Source organism: Zootoca vivipara, chromosome 11, assembly GCF_965207765.1.
Source record: "Zootoca vivipara chromosome 11, rZooViv2.hap1.1, whole genome shotgun sequence".
Taxonomy (NCBI): Eukaryota; Metazoa; Chordata; class Lepidosauria; order Squamata; family Lacertidae; genus Zootoca; species Zootoca vivipara.
In genome coordinates this window covers 25217238-25229418 of record NC_142594.1, presented here as the reverse complement: position 1 = coordinate 25229418, position 12181 = coordinate 25217238, and the positions used below count along the sequence as shown (strand labels likewise).

The 12181-nt window shown below is 42.8% G+C and overlaps 1 protein-coding gene across 2 annotated transcripts in view; it reads left to right on the top strand.

Annotated features, from left to right (window-relative positions):
* The window catches only part of ITGB8 (integrin subunit beta 8), a 55148-nt gene that overhangs the window by 26268 nt on the left and 16699 nt on the right, over positions 1–12181 (top strand). For both annotated transcript variants that reach the window (XM_060280731.2, XM_060280730.2), the window contains exons 4-6: positions 6321–6567; positions 8523–8688; positions 9899–10057. In XM_060280731.2, the coding sequence (XP_060136714.1) occupies positions 6321–6567; positions 8523–8688; positions 9899–10057 (572 nt within the window). The remainder of the gene's footprint in view (positions 1–6320; positions 6568–8522; positions 8689–9898; positions 10058–12181) is intronic.

Below are 12181 nucleotides of genomic sequence, written 5' to 3'. Positions count from 1 at the left end.
ACGATCTATGGCTGGTTGCTCCAGTCACATGAACCACATGCTCTATCCATTCAGATGGGGGTACATCTTCACCATTAGTAGCTCTGTGAATCCCTAACTATCAGATCTTTCATTACACTCTTCTGCCGCTAGTACAGCAAGCCCCCTCTGGGTTTAGAGATCTTGTACGGGCATGTGCCTGCATCACAGTAACTTAACTGGAAGTTAACACATTTGCCAGTCACCTGCAACGATTTGACTGAGCCAGCTGCTAATTCTCAGAATTAGAGCAGGATGTATTTACTGAGCATATCCTGGCCTTATTCATTTTAGAGTTGCACAGGTATAAGCCTGGTCCACCACAAACAGTTGCTGTGGTATGTTAATACTCAATAGAGTAGAAGTCATTGTTTATTCATAATGCTGGTGTTCCAGACTCTTGGGGATTTAAAGGGATGCTTTAAATGAAAGGAAACAAAAACTTTATTCAAGACAAAGGTATTTTGTGCTGTGGGAGTTGCCTGAAAGTTTGGAACCTCTGTGTGGACTTTGTTTGTAATAACATAACTTTGAGTGTGGTGTTAGCGCATTGAACTCTATTCATTTGAGAACCAGTTAAGAGGAGGCTATGGCTGTATTAGCTGCATATGTGCAGGTATTTCTTAGTTGGCTATTTGCAGATGGTGCAGATATAGCATAATTGTATTGATTCAGACTTTGCTATTGCCTGACCTGAGAAGCTGCCCAAACCATTTTGAGAGCTGAGGAAGAACTTCAGGTTGTTATTTCTTCTGCCTCCAGTCTCCTATGCATATTTTGCTCTTCCCAGCCTCACCTCAGTTCATCACCCTGCACTGTATTTGTATGTTATCACCATGACATCGGATCTCCCTGGTGAAATGAGTGGCAGGCAAGATTTCATTAAGAGTAGATCTGCTGGTGCAGGGGTTGAAAGTTTCCAGAGTGAGCTGTCATTATATGACTTCATAGATCAACTGATCTCTGCTATCTTTCCTCTTCCGTGCTCTTGAAAGCTAGCAAAATGTAATATACAATGCTATCCACTTCCTTGATTGAAAACAGGAATCTTAATGAGGTCAGCTTTATGAGCACAACTGGGAGAGCTTTTTCGTGTTTCTTTGATGCAGATGTCCAGTGTTGTGGAAGATAAGTCAGGTTTATGCTGAACTGGTTTATGCTGAACTGTGATACTAGCACTTGCTCAACTACAGAGCCTTGTACCCATAGCTGTGCCATGGAGCAACAGTCCCTTCGCCCCACCCCACTTGTTAGTAGCAAGCAGGTGGTCCAAACTATAGCAAAGCTATAAGGATTTGCTGTCCCTCTTGAAAGTTCACAGTGTTGAGAAAGCTACAGCTTCTATTTGTAATAGATATTTCATGCTGCACAGTTGTCACAAGCATGGAGAAAAAAGTAGAGTAGTTGTGGCTTTGAGAGCAAAGTGTCACATTATGTTAGCAGCATGCCTAATGGCGTTGATACTGGTATTTATAGCAGGAGTTTTTTGTTCCAGAGGAAGACTGTGCTTCCCTCTTGCATTCTCAGTGAAGGCCTCGCTAGCAAAAACATAAGGAAACTGTGCCGCTGCTACTAGTTGTCCCAGATTTTTGCAGTCCAAATCTCCCATCAAATGTTAATCATTTGAAGGCGGGACCATGGTCCTAGCAATGCAACATCATGGTATTTGCCCCACTCCAATGGCATGTGGCCAGCCTACCCGTGGGAGTTGTGTGTGGACATCTGCAAGAGGGAGCCTGTGTACGTTGGCTTCTAGGCATGGCTCCTGGTTTTTGGAAGTCTATTCCTATAGTCTTCTCATTTTTGTAGATGTCCATATTCAACACGTGGGCATTGGAGATGGGGCAGGGGCAGCAGTGCAGCCCTACCAATATTTGTAAAGCCCCCTTCACATGAGTGATGTGTGAATGCGTCTTCACTTGATTCTGTATCCCTCCAGGTGGGCAAGCAAAACCACTCAAGCCAAACTGGTGACATGTTGTTGGATTTCATCCACTGCCCTTCTGAAAGACAGCAGAGGCCAGTTGATGAAAGGTTTTCAAACACCATTTCACATTTGCATCCTTCCAAGGAATTCCCCTAAGGAACTTGGCGTATGAGGTTAATCCCCCTCCCCACACACAATAACTATGTGCTGGAGATAGTAACTTAACCAAAGTCGCTTAATCCTTCAAGGAAGAAGAATAAGAGTTTGGATTTGATATCCCGCTTTATCACTACCTGTTTCTCATATTTTAAGACATACCCATAAAATAAGCCATAGCAGGATTTTTAAGCATTCAAGGAATATAAGCCATACCCCGAAAATAAGACATAGTGATAGGCACAGCAGCAATGCCGGCCGTGGCAGGAGGAAGAGGAAAAAAATAAGACATCCCTTGAAAATAAGCCATAGTGTGTTATTTGGAGGAAAAAATAAATATAAGACGTGTCTTATAATATGAGAAACACGGTACCCTAAGGAGTCTCAAAGCAGCTAACAATCTCCTTTTCCCTTCCTCCCCCACAACAAACACTCTGTGAGGTGGGTGGGGCTGAGAGACTTCAGAGAAGTGTGACTAGCCCAAGGTCACCCAGCAGCTGCATGTGGAGGAGCGGGGATGCGATCCCGGTTCACCAGAGTACGAGTCCACCGCACTTAACCACTACACCACACTGGCTCTGCAAATTCTATGTATCATTGCCATTTTCTTGTTAGCGTTGGCAAATGTGGAACGAAAACACGACCATCCCTTCCGTGGAATAGTGTTACAATCAAAGACAATAACAATTCTGCTCATGGAAATGATTTACGCTAAATCAGGCCGAAAGAGAATAGCTGGGACGAAAAGAGCAAGTTACTGGGAAATTTTGTTTGCTTTTCATTCTCTCCATTCAAGGGGGAGTATCCAGCAGCAACAACAAGCAAGGCTTCTGTCTTATTTTTTTTTTAATTACTAGAGAAGCTTAGTACTGCTGCTTATCTGCCAAGTTAAACAAGGTTTCAGTCTGAGGCATTTGTTTGTTGTATAATGATTTGTACAGGAAAGACACATAGATACTTCTGGATTGGGTATGGCACCCCTTTCCAGCTATACCTCCTACAACTAGGACAGCCCCCATTCTGGCATCCAGGGACTCATCTTAGTGGCTGCCCTTGTTTGGGAAGTGGGTCTGAAGTCTTTGACTTTTCCAGAGTGCCGTGCATGCTAACAAAGTTAATAAAAATGCGACCCCTGGGATGTAGGATAAATGTTCCGTTGCGGAAGAGAATGTGGGGGGACTTTCTGGGATTGGCAGTTCGCTTGTCTCATTATGTGGCTACCCAAGTAAAGAGCTGCCACCAGAACTGTGGCTCCTGTCCAGCAGCTGGAGTTCTGAAAGCTGTGAACTGGAGGGTTGGGAAATGCTGATGAGCCTAAACTGGAACGGAACCTAAGTTGTAGCTCCGCTTCCTGAGCAAGGATATCCCATTTACAGAGAAAACAAATGGGCCCATTCAGAAATTGCCAGCCCCGCACTAATGGCTACAATTTGTATGCAAATCAATCCATGTTTTTGAGTCATAGTTTTCTATTACTTTGCATTCTGCAAGACTGATTTCGCACCCTGAGAGAAGAGAGGTGGGTACCAAGGTGAATAAAGACCTGGACTTTGTTAATGTTTGCCCTTTGAAGATTTATTTAATCGTTTACTTGAAAACTTTTAATTGCAAACTGAAGCCTGACCTGGAATACCTGGCAACTTGTCTTGTGTCTTGATAGATAACATTAGAAAACTATTGTGATTTCTTTGTGTAGTGAATCCAGTATAAACTAACGGCACCCTTATTTTATTAAGTACTTAAAACCTCTCCCACCTCCTAAGTTGTTTCCATCTCTGGTATTTCCATTGTTATAACACACACCCCAAACAATTTCTTTTATTTAATGAACCTCTGTCAAGTCGTGTTGTTTATGCTTTAGCCCAGGCATCCCCAAACTGCGGCCCTCCAGATGTTTTGGCCTACAACTCCCATGATCCCTAGCTAACAGGACCAGTGGTCGGGGAAGATGGGAATTGTAGTCCAAAACATCTGGAGGACCGAAGTTTGGGGATGCCTGCTTTAGCCTCTTCCCATTCCTGCCTAATTTCTTTCAAGAACATATCCTAGCATTGTGGCTTAGTACTGTGGATCCAACCGCATTTACTGGTATCTTTTTTCTTTATTAAAGATGTATTACACATACATTTATTTATTCGATTTATATCATGCCCTTCCTCTCAAAGGAACCTAGCATGGCAAACACATCAATGAAAAAACTTTTTTAAAAAACAAAACAAAACGATTTAAAACATTTTCTGAACCACTGATCTCAGAGGTGCCAGCAACTGCATTGTTCAGCCATCAGGTGTGCTCTGGTGACTCAGCTAGACTGGTAAATAAAAAAATATTTACAATGGTACCTCAGTTTTCGAACGTCTCCATTGAACATTTTGGAACTCGAACGCCGTAAACCCAGAAGTAAATGCTTCCGTTTTCACACAACCCTCAGAAGTCAAACGGCTTCCGCTAAGTTTTTCTCAATTTTCTCTATTAAATTTGCAGTCCTCCCTTTGCACCTCGGTTTTCGAACATTTTGGAACTCGAACGGTCTTCTGGAATGGATTATGTTCGAAAACTGAGATACTACTGTACAGTATATGCGTTGTATGTGTGATATGACATTGTGCCCCACCAAATGGTGATGTGGAGTCCTGTTTTTCTCTTACCTGTTTTCCCTGTTTAGATTTACGTTTTAAACTGAAACGCTTCTTTGATATGTCTAGATCCAGCCTCAGTGTATACTCAGAGTGAGTGAACTTGGACTATGTACAGGGCATGCTTTGAAATAAACTGCTTAGGGAGGGAACCCTTCTCTGGAGATTTTAGAAGGACCCCTGTACCTCCTGAGGTGATGTGTAGCATCCTGCAAAGTAACAAGCGGAGCATAGCTGGAGGCTCTTAACTCATCATGTGCTCTGGTGCAATCTTCATCTTCAGAGCGGGAGCCTCAGAGTGGTGAATTCTGCTTCACAAGGCTTCTCGTGTGTGCTACTTATTTATCACCAGAAGGAGGAGCACTCAACTCTTGCTGATGGGGAAAATCCAATTGCTAGCATGCAAGGGACCAAAAGGAAACTAGCCTATTCTGCTCATCATTGGCAGTAGTTCGGAGAAATAATGAGACAGAGGGGGAAAGAGAATCTCCATTGAAATAGAACAGGGCCGTCAGTAGAATGGGGAATGAGTAGATCTGGAGCCAAAAACACCCGGCCTGCTTATGTAGCCTCATCCACAGGCTGCAAACATGGGGAATTATTTGGGTGATTGGGTGGGGGGAGGAAAATCAGAATTCTGTGGACTGGGGCATCCTCAAAGTAGGTGGCAGCTTTTCCCGCCTTGGTCTCTTGCGCTTTCTTCCTCCAATCCCTGGTTGCATTCATTGTGACACACACAAACACAACAAAACAATCATCGTTAGCAGTAACACATGGTGGCATACTGAGAGGCAAAAGCAGGCCCCTGTTCACCCAGAAGTTGAAAACTAAAACAGACCATGGGCAAGAGCAAGACAGGAAAGGAAGAGGCTGGGGAGGAACAAACATAGACCAGTGCATTTATAAACACGTATAATCCATGGGGTCACGAAGAGTCGGACACGACTAAACGACTAAACAACAACAACAACAATCTGGTTAATCAAAATGTGGAAGATTGTAAATATGATTAAATTGCTGAATTCGATGAGAGCTAGAGTAGGAAGACGACAACCACATAATTATATTGTAGAAAAATTCAGTTATTTGCAATGTATTGGGACAACAAAGTAAACCCACATACATTATTATGCATCACATAATTTGACTCTCAAATACTTTTTTCTTTCTTTCTGAGTGCATGAGAAATTATTAATTACTATTGCCAATGGGAAATCCTATGTTTCTAATATTTAATATTATTGATGTGGTGTTCTGAAATATCATTTATTGTTTAAATAATTTTTTTAAAAATGTGTATATTAAGGGAAAGTGTGTGTTAGTGAAAGTAATGTATAAAATGTATTATACTGGAGGAAATTGCTTGCAAAAACCTACAGCAGAAATTGCATACAAAAACTTATCTATCAGCAGATTAACACTAAAATGCACACACACATGCATGCATGCATGCACCCACCTGGGAGAGTTAAGTAAATAAGCCAAAATAAATGGGATTTAGAAATAAGATATGCTTGCAGAATTTTTTAATGCAACATTGATACTCAGAAATACTTATTACACTTCTGTTTTTTAACTATCAGGATCTGAAGCAAGTTTTATGTTGAAAGTACAGCCACTGGAAAAGTACCCTGTCGACCTTTATTATTTGGTTGATGTGTCTGCATCTATGCACAAAAATATAGAAAAATTAAACTCTGTTGGATCTGATTTATCTCAAAAGATGGAAAATATTTCCCTTGATTTGCGACTTGGATATGGATCTTATGTAGATAAGACGGTGTCGCCTTATATTAGCATTCACCCAGGAAGAATTCATAATCAATGCAGGTAAGTAATTTGTAAATCTAACTGGAAGCGCACGTGTGTCCTAAACTAAACCATCCTATGGTGTAATCCTAACCATGTTTACTCAGAAGTAAGTCCTCCTGAATTCAATGGGACTTTCTCCCAGGTTAGTGAAATTAGGATTGCATCCTGAATTTAAATCTTTGAGGAGGGCAAGGTATGAAACAAATGATCTAATATTTCTATTTCATTTTGGTTTATCTGCTATAAACGGCTGCAGTGCCTGCATAATATTTTGTTACGTAACTGTGTTGATGTAACTGCTGCGCTGCTTCCTAATGTTTATTAGGGCAAGGGCACAAGGACCTATAGGGCAAGGTGGGGAAATGCTATCTCTTTTTACAAAAGTTGCTCCCATAAGCCACATTAAGTATTCTAAAATAAATTTAAAAAATCCTTCAGTAGCACCTTAAAGACCAACTAAGTTTTTATTTTGGTATGAGCTTTTGTGTGCATGCACACTTCTTCAGATACACTTGAAACAGAAGAGTCAGACCCTCATGTATATACAGAGGGTGGTGGGGGTGGGTGGGAATGGGTGATGGGCTGATGGGAGTGGTAAACCTGTAGATGGCTGTTAACGACTGCTGATGACTGCAATTGGTCCTGCGGGGGGGGGGGGGGAAGCAAGGGCAGAGGCGCTAAAGAAAGCTTGATCATGCATAACGAGATAAGAATCCTGTGTCTTTGTTCATCCCAGGTGGCTCCATGGTTTTAAGCTTGGTAATGAGTTCCAATTCAGCAACTTCTCTTTCCATTCTGTTCCTGAAATTTTTCTGTAATAAAACAGCTGTTTTGAGATCTTGTATAGAATGTCCTGGGAGATAGAAGTGTTCTCCTACTGGTTTCTCTGTCTTGTGGTTCCTGATGTCAGATTTATGTCCATTTATCCTTTGGCGTAGGGTTTGGCCTGTTTGTCCAATATAGAGAGCTGAAGGGCACCTGTAACTAAAATAAATAGTATGCACTAAACAATCAAGATTCTACAAGCACATCTTGTGTACGTGACATGAGTTTGCTTTTCTGTGTTGTTATAGCTGGGAGCAGAGGGCATAGGAGCTTAATTTGTGTCCTTTTCTATAAACTTATCCTAAAATGTATTGCAGCTTTTTGTTGCTGATGACTTGACTGGGGTTTGCTTGTGGGGTGGGGAGAAAGGAGATGAAGTGAGTTGCACCTGCCGGGGGAGGTTGCAGATGTTTTCCCTCTTCCCTGCTTCTCATGGCGTTCTTCACATTTGGCACCGTTCCCTATGGGTTGGATCCAATGTTAGCCATCCTTGGAGAAAAGTAATTGAATTTACTGGACATGACTATCTTAAGCTCCTTTAATTTAAGTGGATCTAAGCTTCAGGTTGGTTAGATCTGTCATTTCTCTGTCTTGTTTATTATTCTTTGTGGTGGGGAAAGGAGAAAGGCTTTTTATTCCAGTCTTTCAACCTCCACCCTTTCTTTCCATACATTATATAGGGGTCAGGGTCATACTACATAGTTTAAGGATGGTAAAACCTATAACCCTCCAGATGTTGGGCTCCACTCCCATCAGCTCCAGCCAGTATGGCCAATGGTCAGGAATGGTGAGAGCTGGAGACCCATAGCATCTGGAGGGCCACACATCCCCCACACTTGACTTAGTTCAGGCATCCCCAAACTTGGCCCTCCAGGTGTTTTGGGACTACAATTCCCATCGTCTCTGACCACTGGTCCTGTTGGCTAGGGATTATGGGAATCCCAAAACATCTGGAGGGTCAAGTTTGGGGATGCCTGACTTAGTTCATCAGCACTTACTCCCTTTTTGTAATAACATGAATTTGTGTTTAGTGTGTATATATTTATAGACAGCCAGAAATGTAGTGTGAGCCTTGTGTCGCTATAGCCAACTATAATTTCTAAGCAGAATTTTAATAGAATTTCACTTTTCTTCTTTTTGCCAAACAGCGATTATGATCTCGACTGTATGCCTCCTCATGGCTATATCCATGTTTTATCATTGACTGACAAAATAGCAGAATTCAGAAGTGCAATTAGCAAGCAGAAAATCTCTGGGAATATTGACACACCTGAAGGAGGCTTTGATGCTATGCTTCAAGCAGCTGTGTGCCAGGTAAGAGGCAGCCAATAAACCAGCAAAGGATCTACCTTTTATCCTAGTGTTTGATAGTTGATCTAATCCAGGCATCCCCAAACTTCGGCCCTCCAGATGTTTTGGACTACAATTCCCATCATCCCTGACCACTGGTCCTGTTAGCTAGGGATCATGGGAGATGTAGGTCAAAACATCTGGAGGGCCGCAGTTTGGGGATGCCTGATCTAATCCCATAGTTCTCCAGTGCTGTCTGCATATTGTAGCTTTTCTCAGAACCAAAGGAAGTTGTGGAGACTCCATTGCTTGTGGTGCTCATCTTGACCTTTTCTCTCCATGTCCATCATCATCCCTGCTCAAAAGTGCTTTAGTGGATATTTTTAGGGCTTCAAGTTCTGGTTTGAAAAAGCCAGGCCAGTTCCCAGCAGGTACCATATATGTGTGTTGGTATGAGGGTAGTTATTGCTGTTCTTGAAGAGTCACAGCCAAATCTAGAGCAATTGAGCAACTATGCTTACATTTGCTTAAAAACAACAAATGCTTTACAGTAGTACCTCAGTTTATGAACACAATTGGTTCCAGATGTCTGTTCATAAACTGAAGCGTTCATAAACTGAAGCGAAATTTCCCATTGAAAGTAATGGAAAGTGGATTAATCCATTCCAGACGGGTCCGCGGAGTACTCAACCTGAAGCGTACTTAACCCGAAGCATGGGTGTAATTGGTTCCGGAGGTCTGTTCATAAACTGAAGCGTTCATAAACTGAAGCGAACTTTCCCATTGAAAGTAATGGAAAGTGAATTAATCCGTTCCAGAGGGGTCTGCGGCGTTCGTAAACCGAAAATTCGTAAACCGAGGTGTTCCTAAACCGAGGTTCCACTGTATTTCATTTTCAGTATTAAAGCAATTCTTAAAATATTAAACCAGGGGTAGCCAAAGTGGTGCCCTCCAGATGTGGTCCGGAACTGCAGTTCCCATCAGCTGCAGCCAGCACGGCCATGGCAAGGCATGCTGGGAGTTGTAGTGCTATAACATCTCAAGGGCACAACATTGGCCACCCCTGCAGTAGATTAAAAAGTGAACCTTTGGGTACCTGTTGTGTCTCAGGCACTTTAAATCAAATAGAGCCTACAAACCAGTGCAGTATCTTTTAACTAATGCAGTGTCTCTTCTTCATTTGCTTTACCCCCGTTGTTAGCTTGGTTATTTTTTTTCCCCTTCCTTTCCTTAGAGCCAAATTGGTTGGCGCAAAGAAGCCAAGCGCCTGCTTCTCATGATGACAGATCAGACCTCTCACCTGGCGCTTGACAGTAAATTAGCGGGGATAGTAATCCCTAATGATGGAAACTGCCATTTGAAAGATAATGTGTACGTCAAAGCGACCAGTATGGTAAGGTATATGTCGTATACAGCATTGGCTTTGAACAGTGGTTTCCCCAAGCATTAGAAGGTTCTCTGTAATGAGATACTCCTTCTGGAGAGGTATGAACTTCAGCTAGAACCAGCTCACTCAAATGGTTTCAGCCTCCCGGTCAGTGCAGTGTGAGTAGCTTTTTTTTTCCTTCATCACCCCACCTCTTATTGAGGTCTGTTCTTCCCTGCTTACCTTATATGCTGTTCCAGATAGCCAGGAGTGGTAGAGGATGTCTCCTGCTCAAGGTATGCTGACACATTTTGTCGCAAGAATTAAACACTATGTTCGTTGTGAAAGCCTGGGATCACCTGGGGGAGACTGGAGTAAGCTATGTATTTTCTATTGTAAACCGAGTCTAGAGAAAGTGGCAAGTTTATGCTCAGGATGAGTTACTTGAGCAACACAAAACTAAAGGGTGCAGCGCCTTTTCTTCTGCATGCCGAAAGCTCCCATCTATTATAGCATCTGATCAGCCTGTGGGTAGAGTTGAATTTTGGTTAATATTTGTGGGTGCCCAATAAATGGTGTGAGATACAAACCCATACTGAGACCAGGCTCACATGCAGGATGAAGGAAAGAGGAAAGTTGTGAACATCAAAGTGTGTGTGTGTGTGTGTGTGTGTGTGTGTGTGTTTTCCATTTAACACACCTGCAAATGCACAGTGCCGTGCCTCAACACAGAGAAGTGCAGCTCCTTTTGTTCGCTTGCTGCTCTGTACTTTTCAATCATAAGTCCATTCATCCAGACTGCGCCTGACTCATTTACGGTACTTGGTCATCTTTCAGCTTCTTTCTCTTTCTTCTTCCCCCTTTTATTTGGGAGTGGGGTGGTTTGCTCTGCAGATATAGTAAGAGAGAAAATGTGGTGTTTCAGTCACTCGTATTCATATGATGAGTCAGGACCCACAGCAGTCACCACCTGACCTTAAGTGGGTTGCAGCAGCCCTGCTAGCACTGTTTTTTGTTTAGGGTATTTTTTAGGAAGAGTAGGAGACAGGGCAAAAATTAAAATGGATGCATAGTTTAAAAACACATTCAGGCTAAAGGTGGATTCTGATAATCAAACGACTGAAGACTACTGACCTAGCTTGCATACATGCCGACAGTTTCATTTAGTTAAGAGTATCAAGTGATAACTGCTGTTGCCATCTGATGAATGTAATATTGTCCTAAGGATTGTTTCACTACAAGCATTCAGGGATTTATGGTAGAAGAACAGTCAAGAGTTTGGGTGTAACCTTTGACGCCTCCCTTTCCATGGAGGCGCAGGTTGCATCCACAGCAAAGGTGGCATTTTTCCATCTCCGCCGCATCAAGCAGTTGGTCCCTTACCTCTCTCGCCCCGATCTGGCGACAGTGATCCATGCGACGATCACCTCCAGGCTTGACTATTGTAACTCGCTCTACGCAGGGTTGCCCTTAAAGCTGACCCAGAAACTCCAGCGGGTGCAGAATGCCGCGGCGAGGCTCCTTACAGGGTCCCGGCCGCAGGATCACATTCATCCAGTGCTTTACCAGCTGCACTGGCTCCCGGTGGAGTACAGGATCAGGTTTAAGGTGCTGGTTTTGACCTTTAAAGCCCTATGCGACTTGGGACCCTCGTACCTACGGGACCGCCTCTCCTGGTATGCCCCGCGGAGGACCTTAAGGTCCACAAATAATAATATTCTGGAGATCCCGAGTCATAAGATGGCTAGATTGGCCTCTACTAGAGCCAGGGCCTTTTCAGTACTGGCCCCAACCTGGTGGAACGCTCTTTCCCAGGAGACCAGGGCCCTGCGGGATTTGTCATCTTTCCGCAGGGCCTGCAAGACAGAGCTGTTCCGCCTGGCCTTTGGGTTAGACTCAGCCTGACCCCTGTGTTTTTCTCCCTCATGGCTTGGATTTATGGCCTACTTGAAATGAGGCTGCACTTTAAATTTTAATACTGTATTTTAATCTGTATTTTAATTAATTGTTTTTATGTTTTATTGTGGTTCTGTTGGTGTCAGCCGCCCTGAGCCCGGTTTTTGACTGGGGAGGGCGGGGTATAAATAAAAATTATTATTATTATTATTATTATTATTATTATTATTATTATATATGTAAGGTTTCTTATTA